Source organism: Ictalurus furcatus, unplaced genomic scaffold (assembly GCF_023375685.1).
Source record: "Ictalurus furcatus strain D&B unplaced genomic scaffold, Billie_1.0 scf4, whole genome shotgun sequence".
Taxonomy (NCBI): domain Eukaryota; kingdom Metazoa; phylum Chordata; class Actinopteri; order Siluriformes; family Ictaluridae; genus Ictalurus; species Ictalurus furcatus.
In genome coordinates, this window is record NW_026521053.1 from 135,280 (window position 1) to 162,500 (window position 27,221).

The following is a 27,221-nucleotide window of genomic DNA, read 5'->3' on the forward strand; positions in this document are numbered from 1 at the left end:
AAATGCCCGATGCCTAACTGTAATGAAGAGGAAACACTCGAACATTTCCTGTTAGAGTGTTATCGCGCTAAAGAAACATGGGATAAAATAAAAATCATTGGTCTCAATATAGAAATAAATATGAACTCAATTTTCTATGGCATTTTTAAAGAAAATTGTAGCAAGACCAAGCATGACTTCATTTGGTTCATAATATGTTTGACTAAATCTAAACTCTGGAAAACAAGGTCCAGAATGACTATAAATCAAACGTTTATATCCAGTGATGTTGTATTCAAGGACATTCAAAAAGAGCTAAGAAGACTAAAAAGCAGCACATCTTGGTTTAAAGACTCTTCAGTGTGGGACAATATTTGCGTGTAATTGTACTTTGACTATGTAAGTCTTTTTTTTCTCTCCCTTTCTTTCTGAATATGACTTGTGTAAGATTGTAAATTTTGCATAAATTTAATAAAACTCATTAAAAAAAAAAAAAAAAAGCAAGGGTGGTAAAGGACTCGGCAAAGGAGGCGCTAAGCGTCACCGCAAGGTGCTTCGCGATAACATCCAGGGGATCACCAAGCCGGCTATTCGCCGTCTGGCTCGCCGTGGTGGTGTAAAGCGTATTTCTGGTCTGATCTATGAAGAGACTCGCGGTGTGCTGAAGGTGTTTTTGGAGAACGTGATCCGCGACGCCGTTACCTACACCGAGCATGCCAAGAGAAAGACCGTGACCGCTATGGATGTGGTGTACGCCCTGAAACGCCAGGGACGCACCCTGTACGGGTTCGGCGGTTAAACGCTCTAACAACGAACGACGCGAACACAACGGCTCTTTTAAGAGCCACCCACATGTCTAGAAAAAGAGCTGTTCCGTGTGGAAAAAAAATCAAAAGCCTTTTTCTTTTGGGAAAGATGAAAGAAGGCATCAAACGCTGTACACAAGTAGCATAAGAACTTATATATGTATTAATTAGTAAGTAATTATTAATAATTATTATGCAATCTATTTGTATTTTTACAATTTTTACGACTCTGCTGTTATCCCGAAGAAACACTGAGAGATCAAGGTTTTGTTTGTTTACATCAGATGTACTGGAGCTGTGAATAAATAGACTAACAGATATCTTAAAGTAGCTAGATAATGTGTAATCATTGAACAGGGGTGAATAGCTATTGAATTGCAGTACATAATTCAATAAAGTTTGAGAATGGAAGAGCTGATCGTTAAATACCAAGCATGGCTCCCAGGGAATGTATGACGGGATAGAGAATGTTGCTGATAAGCCGTATGAGTGGGCTATCTCCCGGTTTGAAAATTATCCCAAAATGCCTAGAAATAAAAAAAGGAAAAGTTGCAAATGCGCTTCAAGCGGTTTTTGCCTCGTATAAAGTGACTAAGTGAAGGCTAGATGAAGTGGAGGCTTCATTCTAGACTCAGTCACAGCTTAATTTCTACTAAAATGTACCAGGCTAGTGAAAAGATCTGGAAAGAGGAAAAGATCAGAATGCAGAAGGAGATCGCACGTCTTAAAACTAACAATAGCATGCTTAGATCATCCGTTGAAACACTGTCCCGTGAGTTGGATGAAGCACAGGCTGCTTGTCAATTTCTGATAAATAGTACAGTTGAGAAAAACACCAGTGAGAGATCTGTGGGTGCCATGCTTTGTAACAGAGTTTCAGGTTTTCAGGAAGTCGGTGATGGGGGTTGAGAGAGATTCTCTCTCCCATTTAGCAGTAGTCAACACTCTGACTGCACAGTTAGATTTCCCATGGCACCAGTTCACTCTACTACTACCATGCATAATAGTGAAGAAGGGGAGGGACCAATGACACACGATGGTCAGAGGATTTAATCCAAACAAACTAGAAGCTGTGATTAAGAATATTGGAAAATTTGACCCCATCAAACAGAATCCTTTAGAGTTTTGGAAAAACCTGGATCAATATTCAGACGTGTAGAAGTTTACAGATGGTGACGCATGCGTGGTGCTGACTCTGTGTCTGCCCGATACTCTGCCTTATATGAGAAAGTGAAGGTCAGAACTGCAAATACATTAGAAAGGAAACAGGGATTGCTTGAAGTTTTAGGAATGATGTCAGTTGACTGGGATAAAATAGGTGAGATGACCATGAGGAAAGGGGAGCACCCAGTGGCTTTTTCAGAACGGTTATTGGAGGCGTTTAAAACGTTCAGTGGTAATCCTGATATTACTCAGGATGATGTCAGCTTCAAATCTGTCCTACTTAGCATGTGTGACCCACTCACTCATTCTGCTGTGGCAATGCATGTGACACATCTCTCCAAGTATAGTGACATTATTGCAAAAATGACACAGTTTTACAACATTAATGCTATTTCAAAGAAATCTCATCCCGTGTCAGCAATAGGTATTATAAAGCCCTATCCGAATGGAGGTCGCAAGGTTTCCCGGATAAACGAGGGCCATGCTACTGGAGACAAAAAGGAGAGCCCACCTCCTCCTAACCCTGATAACCCCCCAGTGTGCTATTCATGTGGCAACGAGGGACACAATTCTAGGGAATGCAAAGTTTTTTTCTAGGAGAACAGCTCCTAACATTGAACTTAACCAGTTACAGGCTGCGGTTAACAGACTGAGCACGGAGAATGAACTGTGTGCTCACATGGAGAAACAGAGCTTTAAAGCCATGTCTTCTTCAGCATAGGGATCACAGGCCTCCATTTCACATGCAGCACCCTGTCACGAGATAATCACGGTAGACCAATCGTAAATGTCGCTGTCGGAGGCCAATGCGATGATTGGTTAGTTGATTTCTCTTTCTCTTGCATCCCAATTTCTCTTGCATCCCAGACAGAAAATATGCCGTTCCAAACTGGCAAAGATGATTTCAAAGACAAAGCCTGGCGCAGTAGAAGTGGTGATGGTCGCGGTATATTAGGTTCAGACATTATGACTAAGCGTGGCTATATCTTTGACTATGGCAACAATTGCATTTGGCGTAATCCTCAGAGTAAAGATTAGCTTGTGGAGATTTCTGCTGTACATGTGATCAAAAAGGTAGAGGATTATGACTTACAGACCTTGTTATCGCTGGAAGATTCTGAATGATCAGAACAATTGGATCAGATCAGAGGTGTTTTTGTTCATTCAAAGCAGGATTGTGGCTGTGCTGATACTAGTGTGATGGAAGTGAAGGTTCACGGAGGTGACCCACCCTCTCTCAGACAGTACAATTATCCAGATGCTGCAAAGCCTTACGTACAGTGTACTGTGGATTCTGTTAGAACAGAGTATTAACAGGCCTTGCGTTTTCAAATAAAGCTTTGAGAGATTTCACAAATCACTACATAGACTTGTTAACATTTCTATGTCACAGTAGTTTGATATAGTTAAATCACACACATGTATTCACATTAATTTATGCCATATTTACATTTACATCAATTTACCACATATTTACACCTCACATCTCTTCAAAAACTCAATAAAGTCCGTGGGTGTTTATTTTTTGTTCTTCTGTTGTTGTTTTTTCGTCTTTGTAATTCACTCACAATCTGTTTAAAGACCCTCTCAGCGGGGATATGACACTGATTAATAATCAATTTACACCTTGTTTTCCAGATTTTATAGCCAACGGTGCATATAACAAACCAGTAAAAGTATTTTACTTTTTTTTGGTTAAAAAAAAAAAAAACATTGTCCTTATAAAAACCTTTCTAAAAAGCAACTAACTGCGCATGCTCCACAAATCTAAGATATCATATAGACATGAATAATTAATTGTGCAAAGAAGACTGGTCTGTTTTGAATGAGAAAAGGTAAAATCCCACCTAAGATGAGTTCACTGTGAAGAAAGGTATAAAAGGGGCTTGTGTGTGTTTGTATATTTTAATTCAATTCAATTCAATTTTATTTGTATAGCGCTTTTTACAATAGACATTGTCTCAAAGCAGCTTTACAGAAATATCAACATGGTATACAGATATTAAAGGTGCAAATTTATCCCAACTGAGCAAGCCACTGAGTGGCGACGGTGGCAAGGAAAAACTCCCTAAGATGTTTTAAGAGGAAGAAACCTTGAGAGGAACCCGACTCAGAAGGGAACCCATCCTCATCTGGGTAACAACAGATAGTGTGAAAAAGTTCATTATGGATTTATATGAAGCCTGTATGGCCTTAGGAGCAGCCGTAGTCCCAGCAGTCTGGAATTAGAGAAGATTTGAGCTCCATCCAGAGGCAGAAAGGATCTGGATCTCTAGTATCTCCATAAATTCGTGTGGGGCTCGGCGAAAAGAGAGAGGGAGAAAAAAGATAATTATGACTGCGAAGTAGTAGAACAGAATCTAGTCAGGGTAGGCTTGAGTAAACAAATATGTTTTAAGCCTAGACTTAAACACTGAGACTGTGTCTGAGTCCCGAACACTAATAGGAAGACTGTTCCATAACTGTGGGGCTCTATAAGAGAAAGCTCTTCCCCCTGCTGTAGCCTTCACTATTCGAGGTACCGTCAAATAGCCTGCATCTTTTGATCTAAGTAGGCGTGGCGGATTATATAAAACCAAAAGGTCGCTTAGATATTGTGGCGCGAGACCATTTAGTGCTTTATAGGTTAATAAAAGTATTTTATAGTTAATGCGAGATTTTACTGGGAGCCAATGCAGTATTGATAATATCGGTGTGATATGGTCGTACCTTCTAGTTCTAGTTAGGACTCTAGCAGCTACATTCTGGACTAACTGGAGCTTATTTATATTCCTACTGGAACATCCAGACAGTAAGGCATTACAGTAATCTAATCTAGAGGTGACGAATGCATGAACTAGTATTTCCGCATCATGTAGTGACAATATGTTTCTTATTTTAGAAATATTTCTGAGATGAAAGAAGGCTATCCTAGTAATATTATCTACATGAGCATCAAATGATAGGCTGGAGTCAATAATCACTCCAAGGTCTTTAACTGCTGCACATGATGAAACAGAAAGACCATCCAGAGTAACCATGTGATCAGAAAGATTACTTCTAGCTACACGTGGGCCTAATAAAAGTATTTCTGTTTTATCAGAATTAAGTAGAAGGAAGTTAGTTAACATCCAATGTCTAATGTCCTTTACACAATCCTCAGCTTTACTAAGCTTCTGTCTGTCCTCTGGCTTCGCTGAAACATACAACTGTGTATCATCAGCATAACAGTGGAAGCTAATTCCATGTTTACGAATAATTTGACCTAGGGGTAGCATATATAAAGTAAAGAGCAGTGGGCCTAAAACAGAACCCTGTGGAACTCCAAAAGTAACCTCAGTACGCATGGAGAATTCACCATTTACATCTACGAACTGATAACGATCGGTCAGATAAGACCTGAGCCAGGAGAGGACTGTTCCCTTAATGCCAACAACATTTTCTAATCTATCAAGGAGAATAGTGTGATCTATAGTATCAAAAGCTGCACTAAGGTTGAGTAACACAAGCAGAGAGACACAACCCTGATCGTAGGTCAGTAGAAGGTCATTTACTACTTTAAATAATGCTGTCTCTGTGCTATGATGAGGTCTAAACCCTGACTGATACATTTCATGAATGTTATTCCTATCTAAGTACGAGCATAACTGCTTTGCTACAACCTTTTCTAAAATCTTAGAGATGAAGGGGAGATTTGATATTGGTCTATAGCTGGACAATTGAGACGGGTCAAGATCAGGTTTTTTAATCAAGGGTTTAATAACTGCTAATTTAAGTGATTTAGGTACATAGCCAGTGCTTAGGGAAGAATTGATTATATTTAGAAGTGGTTCAATTACTCCTGGACAAATCTGTTTAAACAAACATGTAGGTACGGGATCTAGTATGCAAGTTGATGAATTGGCTGAAGAGATTAATGTAGCTAGTTCGGTCTCTCTAAGCGAAGCAAAATACTCTAAACATTGATCTGATATTGCTACATTGTCATGTAATGGGTTTGTTACAGTACTGTCCGGTTTTAATTTAATGGCCTGTATTTCACGTCTAATATTTTCAACCTTATCGATGAAAAATTTCATGAAATCTTCACTGTTATGTAATGATTGAGTGTTTCTCTCTGTAGTGGTTTTATTCCTAGTTAATTTTGCTACTGTGTTGAAAAGGAATCTAGAATTGTTTTTGTTGTCTCCTATTAAGGCGGAGAAATAGATTTTTCTAGCATCGCCAAGAGATTTCCTATATTTCAGTAGGCTCTCCTTCCATGCTGTTTGAAATATCAAACAGATATTTCAACAGATATCAACAAATATTTTAGAGTTTCTGCAGAGTGAATCACTTTATTGTTTCAATAAAGTTTGATAATTTTTTGGCATCTACAAACCCTCTGTCTCTGAAGTTTTATTTTAACTTAGGCTGGAAAGATTGTTTCCATGACATTTTGAGGGCTGAAAAGTGCTCCTTTTAGCCAGAGACCCCTGTAATTGTAAGGATATAAAACACAACCCCCCTACAGGCCATGAGACAATAGTCATTCTAGTTAAAGGAGATGAAACAGACCAGCCTTATAGCATACACACATCACCTATTGATGATGTGAAAAGATCTAGGGAGAGGTTTCAGACAGCACTAGACTGCTCAGTGAGGCGATATAACAGCTGCACTGCTGCCACCTAGTGGATACTAATGTCCACCAACTCATTTAAAATGTCAATAAACTATCATTTATATGTTTATAATTACATAAACTGTTCACATACTACTGAACATAAGTATTAGTACTTAGTGTGTATGTAGTCTACTATAACTGTACCATACATTTCTGTCCCAAAAAAAACATTCAGAGTACACTCCACTTTGCCCACTTGTTAGTGGATTTCAGGATTATGTTCTTAAAACAGCTTTGCCTTTCATTAATAATAATAATAATAATAATAATAATAATAATAATAATAATAATAAATAAATAAATAGGCTTGTTTTAAGTTACTTAAATAGAAAACGTATTTTCCCTGTACTTTAGAGACACTGTACTGTTCGTGAAGAACAAACACGATCTCATGATGGAAATCATCAACTTTTGCGTTGAGATTATACGGGGCTGGGGGGGGGGGGGGGGGTGGATCCTATATAAGGATTTTTTTTTAATCGCATGTATTTTATAAAAATAAAAATAAAAAACGTTTTGTGTGTGTAATTTAATTATTTACAGCCAAAGCCTCTGAGAAAATACGTCCCAAACACGTATGTGGTGCCGACAGAGAAGAAGTGCTATGATTTAACATGGGAAATCCGACATGACTTGACAAACGGCATCATTCCTGCAAAAATAACCTACATGAAACATGACATAGGCAAATGACTTTAACGTCCATGTCACATGAATTTTTAAGATTTTTATTTAATAATGCAGGTAGGCTGCACAATTATGGCCAAAATGATAATCACGATTATTTTGATCAATATTGAGATCTCGATTATTGATCACGATTATTCATTGATTTTAGGGACAACATATTTTTATTGCACTTTCACATTTAAATGAACAGACCGCTGCTTTCACCTCCATGTTGTGCTACATTCCTGATCATTTACAAATCTTTAACAGTGTTTACAGGAGGAGAGACGCAAGACAATTTCTTTTAGGAGCACTTGTGCTCCTAATTACAAAAATTTAGGAGCACAGTTGAAGTTTAGGGTTTTTTTTGTTTTTTAAACATTTTTTCTTTTTATTTATTTATTTTTTTAGAGATGGTAACATTAATGTGCCACAATATAAGTAAATATAAGTAGGCATGAGAAAACTTGAGCTGGTCAATTATGACAGACTTTAGGAACATAGTGTGAGCCATGACACATTAATTTACCTTCTGATAAACTAAATCTAATATTTTAGTTCATTTTACAGACTGTATGCACAAAACAACCGTTAACCTGTTTACCTCGTAAACAAATACAATAAACCTCAATGTTCAGTGTTTGAAGTCTGCTCCTCTTAAATATATTTAAAGTTGCACTATTAGACATTTCCACTGTCATGGTTCTGGGCTGGAGTCAGTTCTCGAACCGCTCTGTGTGTATTGTGTAGATATCTGAATAATCTCATATAGGATGTGATTGGGTGAGTTCATTTACCCGTCAGATGCAAAGCGCTTTAGTTTAATGGTGTTCATTAGGGATGCTCCGATCAGGATTTTTACAGATGATACTGGTCCAGATACCAATCTATTCTTGTTTAAGCTTTAAATCAGGAGGTCATAAACAGTTAAATGTTATCTCTCTGCTCATGGTCACTGTTAACTGAAATAAAATAATAGCAATGAGAAATACTGTTGGTTAATTGATAAATAAACAGCATAAAATATTTATTTTTAAATATCTTAAACAATAAAGAGTCCTAATTAAAAGTAGACTAACACACAAATGATCCATATTAGGAAAAAGGCTAATAGCTTTCTAAGGAAATAGCGAACCAAGATTAATGTCAAACAGGATAGCTCAACACACACACACACACTTTTATTTCACATTATTTAAAAGGAATTTAAGTGTTATTTACCATAATTATGAACACAAGTTGTTGAGTTGACAATCATTTTAAAATTCCGTTGCTCCATTTCGATTTTCTCCAGTAGAATACAGCCTTTTAAACCAGGAAAAATTACTAATTTTAAGTCGTATAACATTCGTAATAAGTAAAAAACGGTGTAATTACCTGTCTTTCCTCCCCACAAGGGAGTTTTAGGAAACCATCAGCTTTTAAACGTCTGCAGGTTACTGTATTTGTCTGTGTTTGAGCGCCATCTGGAGGACAGATGCCATTTTGAATTGAAACTCATGCCATCTTCTAATTGTCAAAGAGGAAAATGTAGCGCCGATGTTCATCTCACTACCCAAACTGAACTAGTATTCTTCCACTGAAAATAGTACCGTGTCTTATGTTGAAAATTTTTTTATTGAACTTTTATTTGACTTTTGTTTTTTAAATATCAGTCCATATAATATGAAATAATAAATATAATTTACATTTTAAAATAAACGTGTGCGCGGGTTGATACAGCGCGAGGGAGGTTTTTTCAAACTGCGCTTTCCTCAGGAGTATACAGTCACAGTAAGGATGTTTAAGCAAAATTTGATATTTATTTTTATAGTTCTGTTTAGAATTGTGTTCTTGTTTTTAAACTAATGCTAGTTAAATCGTTTGTAATAAGTAACGAGCAAATGCCAGCCGGTTTTAGTCAGATAATTAGCCTTATCTAAATTATAATAATCGAATTGTTCAACAAGTTTTATACATGAAAAAAAGAATTAAAAGTGCTTTGAGTTTGGAAATATTTATTTATTTATTTAGCCCCCCACCATGCTTAGCATGACGGTTCCACATAACCTTTTTTTTGTCTTAAGACACACAAAATTTGTATTCAATCTTCTTAATGTATTCCCAAGACGAGCTTAACTCTTCTTTATGCAAAAAAAAAACTATTTAATCGACACTTCTTCATTTGAAAACAATGTTTTTGTTACCAAGAAAAAGCGCTAACCGTCACTGCACGAGGCAGTCAGCGCTGTGTGGTGCGTGCTTATGTTTGACCTTCACAAATTGGGACAAGTTTGCATTCATTGTTGTTATTTTAGTGTATATATATTCATAGATATACTTTTGTGTTCACTTATAGTTTTGTGGAAAAAAAAATTAACTGGACCATGTCCGGACGTCGATCCAGATCCAGATCCCGTGCGCAATGACCGCCTCCGCAAGAACCACCTGCGCAGGACCCGATCAAGCAACTCCTCAATAACGCCACTGTTTTGTTAGGGTAACGTCTGAACTTATTCACTCTTATTCTCTGTCTCTCTCTGCGCATTCATTACGCACCTGTTTGACTGACTGTGTTTAACGTGCAGCGCAGCACAAACAGTAAGACAACTAACTCAAGCACGCTTAGCTGCGCTGAATGCTCCAGCAGATCCAGCAGCTGGCCAAGATTAGAGCGGAGGGAGCCAAAGTGAATCTTCAGCAGAATGTACTACACTGAAATACTTCAAGCTGCTTTCACAACTTACCAGCCCCTGCCCCGGTCAGAGTAACTCTTCTGCACTGTAGCTTTGTAAACAGATGTTGTTTTAGTTTGAGATGGCGTCGTAACCCTCAGGTTCGAGTTTAAAGCAGAAGAAGCGTTACAGGAACTTGTCATTAATCTCTCGCTAGCTGCGTTTACATGGACAACAATAATCCACTCTTGATCCGATTAAGACCATACTCTAATTAAGAAACTACCATGTAAACAGCAATTTTTTACCTTAATCTAATTAAGGTCATAATCGAAGTAAGCAATAATCTAATTAAGACAGGTGGAGTACTCCTGTTTTAGTCGCATTATGGACGTGTAGTAGTGACATGTAAACACCTTAATCACACTATGAACGCCGTGTGAGAGTTTTCACCACATTTTGCGACAGGACACGATCACACACGGCAGTTTTATGGCGAACAAGAGAGCTCGGCTGTGTCCCAAATCGCATACTTTCCTACTACAGGCCTGTAGTGGGGAAAAATACATGTATCTCAGCTACTATATAGACAGTAACTACGCGATTTGGGACGCAGCCCACGGCTTCAAGCAGTCGTCTATTAGCACGTACAGCATGACAAATAATTAACTGCACTTGAATCGTTCATAAAAAAATTAAATAAAAACATGCAAAACTGTATACGGTACCATAACGAAGACGAGCTGCATGTTGATTCGTGAAATTCTGGAGGGACGTCGTGGCGCAGTGACGTAATGACGCGGGCTGTTAATCTAATTATGTTCTAAAACATGTAAAACGGGAACATGAAAGGAATATTCTAAAAGCGACGCATGTAAACACCTTAATCACATTATTATCTTACTCAGAGTAAGGTCAATAATTAGATTACTGCTGTCCATGTAAACGTAGTCACTGTGACCCGAAAGCTGCTTGTTGGATGTTTAATGTAAGATTAGAAAGTTCAGCTGGTTTATCTCCTCTCAGGTGTGTGTAAAAGAGAACCTGGCTGTGTCCTTGCAGCGTGTGATTTCTATTTCGTCTGTGTGTTTTCAGATGAAGGACGTGGAAGACGTCACCAAGTTGTGTGATGAGCTTGTGATGTTTGTTTGTGTTTCTTGATATTGTTGTACTGAATGAATTAAAAGACTTTTACTCTGTAACACTGACTTCTTGACTGACTGTGCCGATGATGCCAAACACGCCACGCTGAACTCCTGAGCCTGAACAAACACAAACACACTCCACTCAGTATATACACTTCTGGTACACACTATTTTGGATTAACTACGTGTTGTTGGAGATTAAGTGTTTAATGTTTACAGCCTAAATTGTTGCCATGGAGACAATACCTGAAAGGGCAGAGCTTGCCGGTCAGCAGGAAGTTCCAGAGTGTTACATGGCACCTTGGAAGTGTTTCCAAACTCCACAAACACCACTTGTACACACACACACACGTGTACATTCAATGTGCAGTTTTCCTGTAACCACTCCATGCTCCATCACGGAGGCGCTTTAGTAGGTGTACGTGTGTGTGTGTGTGTGTGTGTGTGTGTGTGTACAGATGTTAGCTCCACATTACTCCCCATGACATGCAGTATTTTGGGTCTGTAGTAGTTCCCAGGTTTGGTGTGAGTTTCAGAGAAAGGGGCGAGACAGAAGATTTGGATAAAGTGAGACAGGAAGTGGGCGGAGCACCCGTGTATTAACGGCCACTGTCAGCCACCTCTGTTTCTCCAGACTTGCCTCGTGAGCCTGGAAACCCCAGAAATGCCCCACTTTGATGACCTACACACACACACACACACACACAAATCCTGGTAGTGCACACACACACAGAGACAGACACACACACATTAAAATCCTGTTAGTGCGCGCGCACACACACACACACACACACACACAGACACAGGAGCCACTGCTTTTTTTTTATTTATTTGTGCACTGAAAGTGAAAGAGGCGGAACAGACACCTCGGTGATATTGACGTTAAAGACAGGGTTAGACGGAAGATTCTCCAGCTCAATGGAGCTGCTCAGAACCCCGACAGGGCTCACTGACTGATTCTGAATATCCACATTCACCCTGAGAGAGAGACACACACACACACACAGTGAGTGAGAGAGACACAGAGAGAGAGACCTGTAACAGAACAGCACTAATGTACAGAACATCATCTAAGCATCACACTGTCTAGGGGATGTGGTCACATGACTACTCTCACTTAAAATGTAACTATGACTCATCTGATGATGCTCGCTGCAGTGTGTGTGTGTGTGTGTGTGTGTGTGTGTGTGTGTGTGTGTGTGTGTGTACCGTGTATATCTGAGGTGTGAGATACACTAGCCCCCTGCCCAAGTCTCCACCTCTCCAGCGGGTTAAACGTTGAGATGGAGAGGAAGTCTCTGCTGCGCGAGGAGGAGAGACAGAGAGACCTCTGGGAGAACACCAGAACCTCTCATTGACGAGCGGTAGAACTCTACATAGGCCCTGATACACACAGACCCACAATACATATTTATAGAAAATCACAATTAAAACACACACACACACACCTGGAGCTGTCAAAGGAGATGGATTTGATTTAACCACAGTGTCTGAAGAGAGACTGGAACAGTTTATAGTAGAGGAATGCAAATGGAGGGAGATTACACACCTGAGAGAGAGAGAGGGAGGGAGAGAGAGAAATATTATTAATAATAATATTAATCCCCTAGTTAAATGGAAGCTGACTGAATACCACTACGGTGGTCCTGGGGTCGTCTCCATAGAGCTCCTTGGAGGCGAGCTCCTCGTCCACAGTTCCCTGGAGGAAGTAGCTCGGATAAAACGTGCCTGCAATCGCCACCTGAACAACGGAAACATCACTGATACGTAATAATAATTATTATTTATTTTCTGCAGGAGTAAGTTACACTTCTTGGACTTTGTCGCCATGGTGACAATTTTAAACTCTGCATTTGCAATTTTACTTTGGATGCTTGTGCTTCTAAGGCTGCGAATTATGACTAATATTTATATTTACTGTATATCAGGGGTGCCCACACTTTTTTGACTTGCGAGCTACTTTTAACATGACCAGTCAAAGAGATCTACCTACACTAAAAATGCGAAACATATTTATCTATATATACACTGCGTATACTTATATATATATATATATATATATATATATACACACACACACACACACACACACACAATATATGTTCATGTACCTTGCATAACTGAATGAACCCTTATGGGACGCTACAATTCAGTACATTTTTGGTCATTACCTTACTCTGACGACGTGCACTGAATAGAATCAGCCAGGGTTGCATAGTCCAGACAGTAGCTGCTGGTAGCCAGCCTCAAGCAGGCCTCCAAATGATGATCAGTCATTGTGGAACGGTATTTGGACTTAAAGATCTTCATGTGGGAAAAGGCTGACTCACATAAATAAGTAGAGCCAAATAATGCAGTCAAGGAGGTGGCACATTTCCTCATGTTTGGGTACTTTTCCCCTGTGAGTAAGTTCCAGAACTGTCCATGAGCCCTGGACTTCAGCTGAATGTCAGTCTGTAGTTTCAAAATCTCATCCTCCACTTCAGACGAGTTCAGGTGAAACAGCGTTGCAATTTTCGATGCGAATGAATCAACCTCAACATTGTCCCTAAACGGGTAGCACATGAATGTGGAGAATGGCTCCAGTAAAGCAAAGTCTTGAAAGCGTCTGTCAAACTCTGACCGACAGCTGTCAATCTGCTCCGTGTAGCGTGCAATGTTAAACTGCGCACAAGCCTTCCGCTGCGTCTCCAGCTCTGACGCGAGGTTTTGGAAGTTCTCAAAAACATGGCGCTGCAGCTCTGAGAACAGAAGTTGCATTTTCCGTTTAAAGGCATTAACTGCCTTTAATTTTTGTCTTTTCCTTGCAGCTCCAAATTAAGTTGGTCAGATCGGTTAAAAATGCTCGGTTAAAAAAAGTCCAGCAACCACTGATCATCATTGACTTGGGTGTATTCTGCATGTTTAACAGCAAAAAGAAACTCCCTTATCTCCGGACAGAGCTCTCGAAATCTCTGCAGGAATTTACCCCTACTAAGCCATCTCACGTCAGTGTGTAGCAGGAGCTGATTGGTCGCAGTCTGCCTTCTCCAGATGCTTTCTCCAGCTCGGAACAGCTGTCTTTGAAGTGATCTAGCATGTATAGAACAGGCGATCTTTGTTGCCACATCCATGATCTCTTTCATGTTTAGCATTCTTGCGCATAAGGCTTGTTGGTGTATTATGCAGTGGTAGTTAAGGAAGTCAGGGAAAGCATCGTCTTCCCTGCACTTGGCAATGAATCCATTTGTGCTGCTCAACCATTGACTGATATCAATTTGCACACTGGGAGCTGGGTTTTGTCAATGAAGTCTTTAAAAGACTGAAAAATGTCCTCTCCCCGCGATTTCTCTCGCTAGCCTTTAGCACTGGCGCGCTTGATCGCACACGCATGGTGAGAGAAAAGACGAGATCTCAGACTGGCTGCCCTGTACGTCAACTAACATCTTTTTTTTTTAATGGCGATCTACCCGCACTTCCTTCGCAATCGACATATTGGGCACCCCTGCTGTATATATTTTGACCTGAAGAAAAAAGCCTCTTTATACACATATGCTGTTAAACTACACCTGTTCTACTCGTGTGTGTGTGTGTGTGTGTGTGTTACCTGCACTATGAATTTCTGTGTGTGCGTGCTGGTGTAGTCAGAGGGAGAGGAAGTTTCGCTGATGTGCATGTTGAATTGTGACACTCAATTCTTCAGATCCTCAAACAACTCAGCCACCTGTAACACACACACACAAGAAATGATAGTTAGGGATCTGTGTCAAGAAGTGTGTGTATAGATGTGTGCGAGTGAGTGAGAGTCGTAACCATTTGATCTGAATGCAGTTCTCTTTGCCCCACTCCAGCTCATCCTAAAACACACACACACACACATCAGTACCACTTTATTTATTTCTATAATCCAACACGTTATAATTCAACATAACTGTCACGATCTCCTGCCTCCCATACGCCGTGTACCGGTTTAATCTATTTCCTTATTTGGTCAGTGCTTCCTGTTCTTATTACGATGTCCTCTCTCTGACTGGTTCCTATTTCTTAAATTGTGCCCTCTATCTGTACACTACACACTTGATCATGTAACACCTGGATATTTGAAGAGCATACACACACACACACACACCCTGCGTGAAGTTGCCCCCCCCACCAACACAAAACATCGGCAGAATAGTTTGTGCTGGTTTGTGCCGTAAAAATTTTCGTTTGTGCTGCTTCAGTTCTGGAGATATTAAAAGAATATTTATAGGTCATTCTGGGGTCACTCAAACCCCCCACATGCTCCAAATTCATCCCAAATGGTCTCAATAATAATAATAATAATAATAATAATAATAATAATAATAATAATAATTCAAAAGAAGAAGACTATAGCACCTAAACCCACACTGCGCATGCGCGAAGCCGGATGACTCAGCCCTTAAACTAGCAAAAGAGCTCTAATTAGCCAGTGAAGCTACATGTCGTTCAGCCACGTCCACTTATAAAAGTAAATCATGCAATATTCTCAGACGGGGCAGTTATTGACAGAGTGAATTCATCGTTTTAAATAGAATCAAAAATAACCTCGACCTATTTGCTAATCTCATTTCGATTAGCTTGCTCATTAATGACACTGCGCATGCGTGGACTGGACTGCCTCCTCAAAAGCTAGCACCGCTAGCATATTTGTATAATATTAACATTAATATTGAACCAGAGGAGTGAATAAAAAAAGTTATAAAATGTTATTTCTCACTTCTCCTCCTCTCGTTCTTCTTCTCTGTGCGGGGGTGAGATATCTTTGGTCGGTTCCCCGGTGATTCGGTCATTAGTGAACCGAGCTCCGAGAGTGAATCAGTGCGCCGTCGCCGCCTGCTTCATACTGATACACCTGAAACACAGGTGTTAACACCGTTAACTACACACATACACACGATACAGAACAGAACGGGTTCGGTTACACAGAACCGAATAAACTCACTTTAGTTTGAGTCCAAACAGGCCAGAACTAACACTAACAACGCTTTGTGCTCCTCGCGCTCGCGGTGACGTCACCAACGTAACGGACGTTGACGTAAATTTGAATCTGTGAGGAGAAACCCAAATATAATTTTATAAAAAGCTTCATTATTCTCTTCTTCTTAAACACGATAGAGGATAATATATACAAATACATTAAAAAAACAGCTTTATCATTATTTTAAATCAAATCCACTTTAAAAGTGCTCCTTTCTAATTAAATTTTAATTAAAAATATACTTTATCTTACTCTTGTTCAATTTATTTTTTTAATTAATATTTAATTCATCGATGATTGTAGTCGTGTTGAGGTTTCACGTTCTTTGTGCTTTATTATCATAAATATACACTTTGTTTAAAATTTGAGGTTGGACACAAAATGTAAACATTCCTCATGAATCCAGAACATTCATTTGTTTATTATTTAGAAAGTAATAATTAAACAGCTGAATAAGATGATCAGATTAATCCCTTGCAACATTTAGGATATGAATTTCTTGTATTAAGTGAGGTTTTTAATTATACACAGATATAAATAGATTTTATTTATTTGTAGTTTTCATATTTGACTCAGTACATTACACTACATTTACTTAATCAACTATGTACCAAGTTGTTTTTTAAAATAAAACAAAATAAAAAAAATTATCTGAATGATTCTGTCCAAGATCAATAAAAATCTTCAAATAATCTATCAACACCATCAATACATCTAATCAGTAAATTAAAAATCTACATTTATTCAGCTGATCTATTGACTGGTTTATTGAAAGTTTTACAGCTTCGGCAGGTAAAGAAGCCGTGGCTTTAATCTGATCTTCTGATTTCTAATGATGATTAAATGACAAAATACAGAATTAAAGAATATCTTTATTTAAATTCAAAATCATGAATAAAAATATAGACTATATGTCATTTCTACAAGTGTTCATACAGACAGAAAGACCACAGATGAAACGGATTTAACAGATACAGGACAATTAGGACAAGGAAAGTGAGAAAGAATAGAATGATCATTTATTTATTTAAAAAATAATAATAAAATTACAACTGTGTTCAAGATCACAGCAAAAAGACAGTAGAGGAAACAAAGGAAAAAATATTTCACATTTCCTGTTTAAATTCAACAGTAAAATCACATGAACTGAAGACATTGTGACTTTTTGAAACTGGTCGTTATGTTTTAATCAAACGGAGCAGGTAGTGATGAAACTGCCTCAAAAGATCATTTCTGTTCCTCAAAGAGTAAAGAAAAACATTAAATCCTAAATGTATGAAAAATAAACATTATGTACATTTTATGTCTAATTACAGTGAACCTGACGGAGAGTGAAGCTCACAGAGGCGAAGTGTTCACGCTACAGAAAATTTCACCGGTTGACGCTAAACTCGCTCACTTAGGAGGTGCGTTTCTCTGTCCCGGGATATTCCTAGCACCGTGTGTGAAAGCTCCTGAGATGTCCAACATGAAGACATGCGTGTATGTTGATGTGTACACAGTACCAATGGTCAGGATGTACTCTTGTGTCCGAGTTTCTCGTTCTCCTGAAAAACACACGTGCGCGCACACACACACAGTGGAATTGTAAAGCAAAACATTGGAATATATATCTTAATCACATCTCATAGTCCTTTTATAGAGTCTGAATCAGTTTGACTGATTCATTTTGAGTTGATTCAGAGTCGAATCACTTTCTAGTGAGAATCAAATACTCATCTCAGTCTAGTTCGTTTGGAAGTGTGCGACTCTCACTAGAAAATTATTCGACTCCAAATCGTCTTGAAACGAATCAAACCGATTCAGACTGGACAAATGGACTAATAGAAGAGAAAGAGCAACAGGAAAGAGGACAGCCTTCCTGCTGAAAGCAAACCGGATCAGAACCTTACATTAGATTATGTTCTATATTTTTATTTTAAATCAGTTGTGTTTTTCTTCTTTCTGCACTGGATTGAGGAAACACAGCAATGATAAATAAATAAATAAATAAATAAATAAATAAATGTATCTGTCCAGCTTCCTCCTCTTCGTCCCCCAGAATGACGTGTGGGTGACGGATTGACGGATTTAAAAAAAGATGTCTGGGCAAACTGTGACCTCCTCGAGTTAAAAGTGAGCATCCAAGGAAATTTACTGTGTTAACTGCACTACATTCTGCAATCACACAGGACCAGAAAAAATATGTACATCTACTGTACATGTTAACACACAAAACAAGCTTTTGAGTATTAGTTACCCTGTCTTACTGTACAAAGCACCTGCAAATAATAAAGCAAGTAATTAAAAGTTCATCCATCATTTCACTTCCACTAATCAGTCTTTTGACCAGTCTAAAAATAAAAAGACTAAAAAGAAACTCAGACTTAACAAGAAGAACTAAAGATATGTGGATGATGAAGTCTCAGTTCCACCGCAGCTTCAACAGCCCTGGATCTTCTCCTTTAAAGCTTGGAGAAGGGCACGTCTTTCGGACTCTTCTTTTCCAGGGCTGCCTGCGCTGACTTCATAAGATCCTGTGTCTGCAACATGTTCATGTTCCAAGTAGCCTGGAGACACAGAGGAGCAATCTCAGATTTCGACCGCTCTACTTTGTGTTTGCGGCCATACTGTGTGTGCATGGGTCTACCTTGAGGCTAAAAATGCTATTCATGTCTTAAGCAGGTTCTTACCATGTAGTCTAGGCTCTCAGTCACACTGTGGTCTCAGGAGTAGAGGAGGTTGATTTTGGTTCCCTGGACAGCGACGGGACTCCGGCCTGCAATCTCACCTGCTATTTCCAGAGCTCCAGCAATCATTGACCATCAGGGAACACACGACTGCAGAGATGAAGAACAGAACACACACTTACCTTCATTTATACTAAATAATGAAGCTACATGAAAAAAATACACGGTACAACCCAAAGTCACATTCTTCTGTTATCATTCCATATCTTCCATCGTCAGTCCAGAATTTCACCATTTTGTGATCACAGAAATTAATGCAAAATCAAGAAACTCCACAATATTCAGAGGAGCTTCCACTTTTTCAAAGTTACTGCAGATTTGGGCCAAAACATGTCATGACACGTCATCACCACAACAGGCCTTCAGCACAGGTTACTCTACTTCCTGAACAAGTGCGGACCCGGATACAAGTTGCGTTCACATTCATGGGACAATTCACATTCACAGTTCCAGTGTAACCGAACTCGGACCACCTTCTACAGGTAGTCTCGGGTTCGGTACCGCAGTGCACTTCCCAGTCCACATTACGACGGTCACATTACCAACTTTTCATGCAAACTGCTCTGTTTTGGACTAAACTTCCAGTGTGAAAGCCCACTAGAACAGCTACACTGCAGAATTTTTCTGTCTAAAAATGAACAAATTTCAGGTTTTGTAGCTCTTCTTTGATAAATGACAAGATGGTAATATCATAAAATAGTCCACTTTGTATTAAAACCAGACATCTGATGCTCACTGTGGTTTATTTAATCTTCAACAAACTGCAAATGTAAATAATTGTTCAGAGTGTGCCCCCTTGTGGTCAACTCTTTCATAGGGGCTTGTACGAGTCAGAACAATCAGCCCATTCTTATCTTCTCATCACTTACTATCTCTATATATGATCATATGGACAAAAATAACTTGTTTACAGATCTTGGTGTAAACATGTAAGCAAGCAATGTATGGCAAGTTAATGTTCCTCATACCTTCACCTGAAACCAGGCATCCTGTGTGCACAGACGAATATCACAGGCTGTGATTAGATCCACTCCTGCGAAAGAAGAAATCAGATCCACAAAAAAAAACTGTTAGTAATTCAGTCTCCTGCAGCTAAAAGCCCCAGTAAAAGATAACTCTCTGATGGTTAAAGCTTTGCACGAAAAGTGACACCACAACTCTGGAAAGTTCCATCCATATTGTTTGCTGAGTGTATGAGATGGTACTTAACACTCCCAACAGACCTGCTCCCACACACACGCCATGCACTTCCACCACCACGGGCTTTGGACACTGCAGACACATCAAACACAAAGCTCAGTTTATATACCACAATGTATTACTCTAATAGGTTATTGATTGTGCAAATACTACATGCATGTAGAACCCCTACATGCTTTGTGTTTAATTTATGTAAGGAATAAACATGCGGTTATAGGAAAGTAGTCAACGATCCAATGAAGTGGCGTGACCGTTACCACCCCAAGGTAGAACTGCACATTCTGAAGTGTTTTATTCCCCTTATACCACAGCAAGTTGTCAACAAGTGCATTTCTTTATTAATTAAAGAAGAACATGTCATACACATTAATCTATTTTAAAGGCTGACCGATAGTGGATCTTACAGACGCCGATAACCAAGTCGGGTAGCACCTACTAATAACCGATTACTACTGAATGAAAATATAACACTCAGTGGAAAAATTAAGTTCACTTTATTACAAAAATAAACAGTACTGACCGTACCATGAAAATGTACTGAAATAAACATATATACACTAATATATATATATATATATGTAAAGTAAATAAAACCAATGCAGTTTGCAGAGTGGGCAGCTCCCATTGTTCCAGTCAGGAAACTGATGGTTCTATCCCAATTTGTAGGATTATAAATTCGCAGTAAATCCAGCTCTAGTGTGGAGCAGTATCCAATTCCCAAGGTAGAAGATTTATTTGCTCAGTTGGCAGGAGGAAAAATTCTCCAAACTGGACATGACCCATGCGCATCAGAAGATAGTGCTGAACAAAAATTCCAATAAGTACGTTACAATCAACATGCACAAGGGATTATGTACTTACAACAGGCCACCATTTGGAGTTGCTTCAAGTCCAGCGATCTTCCAGCGCACAATAGAAGGGATTCTGCAAGACATCGCACGCGTCACAGTTTATCTGGATGACATTTTAGTCTCAGGGGCTAATGAACATCTGCAGAGCTTGGATGAGGTACTGAGTAGGATAGAAAAGAGTGGACTGAGACAAAAAAGGAGCAAGTGTGAGTTCATGGGAGAAGTAGAGGTATTTTTAGGTCACAACATTAATGCCATAGGATTACAGTCGAAAGACAGGTCCTATATTATGTTTGAGGAAGCTGGCATTGTAGCCGTGAAATCAGCTAACATTATGCTCCATGTAATGTTTGCGATATCCAGTTATTTGTTAAACGCTAACGCATTGCAATGTTATAAACTACCTCCTAATGGACCACCATGCATCTCCATTCAGCCCGTGTCCTGTCAGCTAAATGTAGCCTCATGTCACTAATAATTATACACATGTTCATGCTTTTAATAAATCTTTTTATCCTGCCACCGTATCAGTGAATTTAAACTAATGCTTGCATTCAGAGTATAAGGGGTGTGTGTGCGTTTAGGAGTGCACCTTAGCACTTATTAGTCATGGTCAGAGTGTTTGAACTAAAATATCCCTCTCTCTCTCTCTGCCAGTAACAGCCAGAGGAGGATGTCCTCCAGGAGTTTTTAATTTTATAATTTTTTTTAATTCTGTCTCTTTTTTTAAAAAAATAAAAACCACACCGTGGTATTGAGCATCGTGTACTTTTGGTGGTATCGGTACCGACGACTAGATTTTTGGTATCGTGACATCCCTAATATGTAAGGAAATAGGATGAACTCTGCATAGAGGGAAGCTTTGTGTTATGGGGGACTCGCGTAGTGATTCCACATCCGCGGCATGCGGCTCTTCTAAGACATCTACACGAAACCCATCCGGGAATTACCAGGATGAAAGGCCTGGTGCGTAGCTATATGTGGTTGCCACACTTGGATGCAGAGGTGGAAGCATTGGTCAAATCGTGTGCAGTCTGTCAGGAAAACAGAAACGCTCCGGCAAATGCGCCACTGCATGCGTGAGAGTTGCCAGAGCAACCGTGGAGAAGGATTCACATTGATTATGGTGCACCGTGGATGGGTAGAATGTTCTTGATCGTGGTAGATGCATTCTCAAAATGGACAGAGGCTTATCTGTTAATCAAGTCTACATCCACATTTACCATTCAGTGCTTAAGACAAACCTTTAGCCAACACAGGATACCAGAAGTAGTGATGTCAGACTATAGCAGTTTCTTTGTTTTTTACCAGTGCTGAATTCCAAGAGTTTATGGAAAGAAACGGCATCAAACACAAGCACAGCACCCTACCATGCATCTTCCAGTGGTCTGGCTGAAAGGGCCATTCAACACTCAAAACCCTGATGAAAGAGAGTGCCGAGAGTCCATTGAAAAAGCTAGCCAGAGTGCTGTTCAGTTACCGAACGACGCCACAGTCGACCACTGGCAAATCAGCCGCTAAACTGCTGTGTGGAAGGAAACTGCTCTACACAGGGTCTCATTGAGACAAACAATTGAGACAAAAATGGTACCATGACCAACATGCAAAGGAAAGATATCTTGTGGTGGGCGACCCAGTGTATACTAGGAACTTCAGCTCTGGACCTACTTTTATTCCAGGAACAGTTCAGAAAAAGACTGCTCCTGTATGGTGCACAGTAGCATTGGGAAGTGGGCAAGTAGTGCACTGACATATTGATCAGGTGAGAGACAGGCACAATGCAACATCCGTAGCACCAGCACCAGAGTTGTAAGACACTTCACGGCCAGATGTTGACATTCCAGTGCCTTCTACAAAAGACTCAGGTTCTTCATTCTCTGAGGAAAGTCACAAACAAAAACTGGGAGGAACTTCTGAAGTGGCTGTGTCAGAAACTTTCCTTGGGATGGAAAACCCTGAGTTGAGAAGGTCTACATGTACTAAATCTCCAAGCTATCTGAAAGATTATCATTAGTGTAGTGGTGAGTTCCCCAAACGCAGGACAAGAATGAACCCAGGAACTGAACTGAATCTCAAGAGAAAGTGGGGCATGCAATAAGACAATGGCCCAAAACAAAGAATGGTTAAAGAACAATGAAGTTATTGGTTTGGAATGGCCAAAACTGATGTCCAAGCCCATGTGCAGGACTAATCAACAGTTACTGGAAATGTTTAGTTGCAGTTATTGCTGCACAAGGGGGTCAGACCAGATACTGAAGGCAAAAGGTTCACATACTTTTGCCACTCCCAGATTGGAATATTGGATTATTTTCTGCAATAAATAAATGACCAAGTATAATATTTGTCTCATTTGTTTAAATGGGTTATCTTTGTGTAGTTTTAGGACTTGTCTGAAAATCTTGTGTCTATTTTTGTAGAAATATAGAAAATTCTAAAGGGTTCACAAACTTTCAAGCACCACTGTAGCTGTGATGTGCAGCAAAAGGTTATTGAGCTTCACACAATGGGAAGTGTCTATAAGAAAATAGCACAAGCATCGAAAATGCTCATTTCCACCATCAGGGCAATAATTAAGAAGTTCCAGTCAACGGGAAATGTTATGAATCAACCTGGAATTGGACGTGTGTCTATATCGTCTCAACACACTGAAGAGGACGGTTCGAGTGGACAAAACATCTCCAAGGATCACAGCTGGAGAATTGCAGGAGTTAGTTGTGTCTTGGGGTCAGAAAGTTTCCAAAACTACAATCTGAAGTCACCTACATCACCACAAGCTGTTTGGAAGGGTTTCAAGAAAAAAGCCTCTACTCTCATCCAAAAACGCACTCAGGTGTCTTCAGTTTGCCAGACACTACTGGAACTTCAAATGGGATCGGGTTCTATGGTCAGATGAAACCAAAATAGAGCTTTTTGGTAATAAACACCAGAGGTGGTTTTGAAGCACACAGATAGGTAGCCATATGGAAAAGTTCCTCATGCCCACGGTTAAATATGGTGGTGGATCTTTAATGTACTGGGACTGTTTTTCTGCCAGAGGACCTGGACATATTGTTAGGATACATGGCATCATGGACTCTACCAAATATCAACAGATATTAAATAAAAACCTGACTGCCTCTGCCAGAAAGATTAAAATGGGCCGTGGTTGGATCTTCCAGCAGGACAGTGATCCAAAACATACATCAAAATCAACACAAAAACGCTTTACTGACCACAAAATCATCAAGTCATTTAACACTAATGAGCAGTATTAAAAATATTAACAGGGATATCTGAGTCTGATAATAAAATTAACTTCTACTTACAGTCAAATTGTGTAGTGTTTATGACATTTAACACCCTTCCGTCCAAAAGAAACCAAAAGGGGGTACAAACTTTTACACTCCACTGTATTTGGTTGAAATTGCGCTTATAGAACAACTGAACAGCAACGTTTCCATACAGGTTTTAGTGAAATGTTTAACAATAGCAACTTGACTTGAAATGGATGATGTTTCATTAGCGTGGCCTGTGCCCAAATCCTGCACGACTGCGTATCTAGGTACACTACACACGGTCTGAACGAATGGAGTCTCTACCGCACCTAGTGCACTAGAGATAGAGATTCCATACAAGGTGATTTGGGACGGAGCCAGTGCACAGAAACCGTTTCCCTGCGAGAGGCGCAGGTGGAGCTGGAGCTGTGTGACTGATTTGTGCACCTGTGACTACAGAACTACCTCAAGTCTCCACACAGAGAGCTGTTCAAGAGAAAAACACTCCTAAAGAACAAATCACTGCGCCAGCGAGACATCAACCCTTTAACTAGACGTTCATCCCAATTCCACACAAATCCCGCGGAACTATTTAGGGCTGAGAGACAGTTCAAAAAGCACTGAAAATAAAGTGTTAGTAACGAGGCCGCGTTGCTGGTCACGCGCGGTGTAGACGCGCTGATACAGAGTGTAGCGCGAGTAAGATCTGTAATGTCTAATTCAAATATTATGATCAAAAGTAAAATAATGTCTAAAGACACCAAGATACAGAAACCACAAGGTGCAGTGAAAGTGAGTTTTTATTATTCATTTAGGACTGGAGTTTAATTCGGTGCTTTTTATGCATCCATAAAAAATAATGCTATCTATCTAACTATTTATAAATGTTTATGTATATTTATCTTATTTAGTTAGTTTACATTTATATTATATAAGTACTTATGCATTATTTTTTTTATGGATGCACAAAAAGCACCGAATTAAACTACAGTCCTAAATTAATTAATTATATATATGTGTATATGTATATGTATATATATATATAATATGTGTGTGTGTGTGTGTGTGTGTGTGTGTGTGTGTATTGGGTTCTTTTCTGTTTTGGACAAACATCTGTGTAAAGTTTTAGTCTGAATTTATATTTGTAACACTCAGTTTGTGGATTTTATTTTAAATAAACAAAAAAAGGCACTGAAAGTTTGCCCCGCCCCCATCAGATTAATCGAAAAAATAACCGACCAATTAATCGATTGTGAAAATAATCGTTAGTTGCAGCTCTAATAATCAGCTGCATCATGAAATAGATTTTTTAACAAAAGAAATCTTGATTATTTTCAAAATAGAGTTATCTTTGAGAAGAAGAATGGAGTGTAATATAGTGTGAATCATAAAAATTCTATTTCATTTCTATTTGTTTACAGAAAGACTTCAGCAATAAAAGCAGCATTTTGCTGTAGTTGTTAAGGGGCCGTTTACACCACAACGTTTTCAAATAAAAACCGAAAACTTTTGATGCGGTTTGGCTGTTCGTTTCCATGACGACGGCGTTTCGGGGTCTGAAAACTTTGGAAAACGGGTTTCAAAGGACAAGTTTTTGAAAACGATGCCGTTATCATCTCCGGTAAATCATGTAAATTATTATCCAGAAAAACCACAGCTCCTCCGTTTACTTGTATTTGTTTACAGCGCGGTCTTTCCCTCATCAATATGGCGGACATGTTGACGTGAATGCTTAAGTGCGCATGCGCGTAGTATTTCTTTACAAAGTCACCTCGCCAGCTACACACACACACACACTTTGTCCTTTTTGTGTTTATTTCTTGAGAAATAGAAGCTCGAATTTGCAGTGAATGTCCAATATAAACCCAACTTCACCTCAGTTTAGCAGTTTATACATTAAAAACATTACAGAAATTTAAAGTTATTTTAGCTGATAAATGACTTAGCCACTTTTACACTCACTGTTGTTTATTTTAGTTGCTATAAGCAGGGAGCAAACAATGGATTTTAGGATAAAGTAAGGTTATGCTTAAATAGTGCCGCTAAAACAGAATAACAAATCTCTCCTCATGAGTTACATAGTGCACTACATAGGGTGTAGACTGTCATTATTTCATCCCTAATGTAGTGCACTTAAACCGGAAATGACATCAATTTGGGATTCGGCCACACAGCTTCCGTTTAACTTATCTCGGGTTTAAAAACAGAACGGAGTTTTAATTCCTCAAACACAGACAAAATAACCAGCTTTTACTTTTAAACTGGATCAAACCTAACTGTAAAACTGTCAGAAATAATTTAATCTGGAGATGATTAGTTCGGTGTAATAACTCAACTGCTCAGGAGATACCCGCTGCAGCTTTTTCTTCTTCTGTGATTTCTACTGGTCGGAGACGCAGCTGTTAGGCGCGTTACCGCCACCGCGTGGACTGGAGGATATAGTTCCAGGTTGGAGGAAGTCTATCCTAACAAACTTACACCAATAATTTCCACTCATGGTTTTATTAGATCCTATTTATTATTCCAGTGGAGTTTATGACTTCTTCATGAATGCCAGCAGTGAGTCGTTCACTGTGTCTTACCCAGATATACTGAGTGAACTACTGAGTCACCACAACCTCAATCTCTAAATGTTTAACAGCAAAAAGCTTTCAATTCTGGTGACTTTGGGAGTATTTATTTATTTATATGATCATATAATGAAACAAACATTAACATAAGCATGTGCTGCACAACAATTCATTAGTTTAATTTTACATTTTAATTTACTGTAAAGCGCTTTGCTAAATTTTGCTACGTAAACTTTTTTAGGTATTAAAACTGGTTATTGTTCGATTGATGACAAACTCCATATTTTTATACCTTGGAGCTCTGTGTTACCATGGTAATTTATAAACAATTACTAACAACATTACCTTCATCAATGCAAGTTTACATTTTATTTGATACTTGGCCATTGTTACGTCCTCAGTTGTATTTCTGTTTGTACTGTGTTCCATTCGTGTGTCTATGTCGGGGGAGGGATGGGTGTCTTGTCTCCTCCTCTTTTAAGCCCAGTCCAGTGCAATGCGTCATGTTCCTGCTTGCCATTGGACGATCACATCTCGTACACGCCTGCTCCCGCCTCGTGCTTTGGGATGAGTT

At 39.2% G+C, this 27,221-nt stretch overlaps 3 protein-coding genes across 8 annotated transcripts in view; all 3 read right to left on the reverse strand.

Annotated features, from left to right (window-relative positions):
- Positions 1-10,712: 10,712 nt before the first annotated feature.
- On the reverse strand, positions 10,713-12,417 carry LOC128604847 (ATP-dependent RNA helicase TDRD9-like). The gene is made up of 4 exons (XM_053619913.1): positions 12,391-12,417; positions 12,272-12,297; positions 11,929-12,040; positions 10,713-11,744 (listed from the first exon to the last, which is right to left on the reverse strand). Exons 1-4 carry the CDS (start codon positions 12,415-12,417, stop codon positions 11,595-11,597), a joined length of 315 nt encoding a protein of 104 aa, XP_053475888.1. The 3' UTR covers positions 10,713-11,594.
- On the reverse strand, positions 12,337-16,451 carry LOC128604874 (ATP-dependent RNA helicase TDRD9-like). Its single transcript, XM_053619976.1, has 3 exons — positions 14,649-16,451; positions 12,696-12,803; positions 12,337-12,611 (listed from the first exon to the last, which is right to left on the reverse strand). Exons 1-3 carry the CDS (start codon positions 14,715-14,717, stop codon positions 12,540-12,542), a joined length of 249 nt encoding a protein of 82 aa, XP_053475951.1. The 5' UTR covers positions 14,718-16,451; the 3' UTR covers positions 12,337-12,539.
- Positions 16,452-16,897: 446 nt separating this feature from the next.
- The window catches only part of LOC128604859 (NACHT, LRR and PYD domains-containing protein 4-like), a 126,225-nt gene continuing 115,901 nt past the window's right edge, over positions 16,898-27,221 (reverse strand). For 3 of the 6 annotated variants that reach the window (XM_053619924.1, XM_053619931.1, XM_053619928.1), the window contains 5 exons: positions 24,129-27,221; positions 20,834-20,896; positions 19,741-20,044; positions 18,716-18,862; positions 16,898-18,592 (listed from right to left, as the gene is read on the reverse strand). The exon at positions 24,129-27,221 is cut by the window's right edge and continues 301 nt beyond it. The gene's annotated coding sequence lies outside the window, so the exon portion shown is untranslated. Of the gene's footprint in view, positions 18,593-18,715; positions 18,863-19,740; positions 20,045-20,833; positions 20,984-24,128 lie in introns of all 6 variants that reach the window. The other 3 variants (XM_053619925.1, XM_053619926.1, XM_053619927.1) reach the window with 3 other exon arrangements.

Coding starts and splice junctions, on each gene's coding strand:
- LOC128604847 (XM_053619913.1), bottom strand. CDS start 12,417: ATGAGAGGTTCTGGTGTTCTCCCAGAG. Junction 12,298..12,390: donor GTTCTGGTGTTCTCCCAGAG/GTCTCTCTGTCT, acceptor GCAGGGGGCTAG/TGTATCTCACACCTCAGATA. Junction 12,041..12,271: donor TCACACCTCAGATATACACG/GTACACACACAC, acceptor TCTCTCTCTCAG/GGTGAATGTGGATATTCAGA.
- LOC128604874 (XM_053619976.1), bottom strand. CDS start 14,717: ATGCACATCAGCGAAACTTCCTCTCCCTCTGACTACACCAGCACGCAC. Junction 12,804..14,648: donor CACAGAAATTCATAGTGCAG/GTAACACACACA, acceptor TCCGTTGTTCAG/GTGGCGATTGCAGGCACGTT. Junction 12,612..12,695: donor ACCCCAGGACCACCGTAGTG/GTATTCAGTCAG, acceptor TCTCTCTCTCAG/GTGTGTAATCTCCCTCCATT.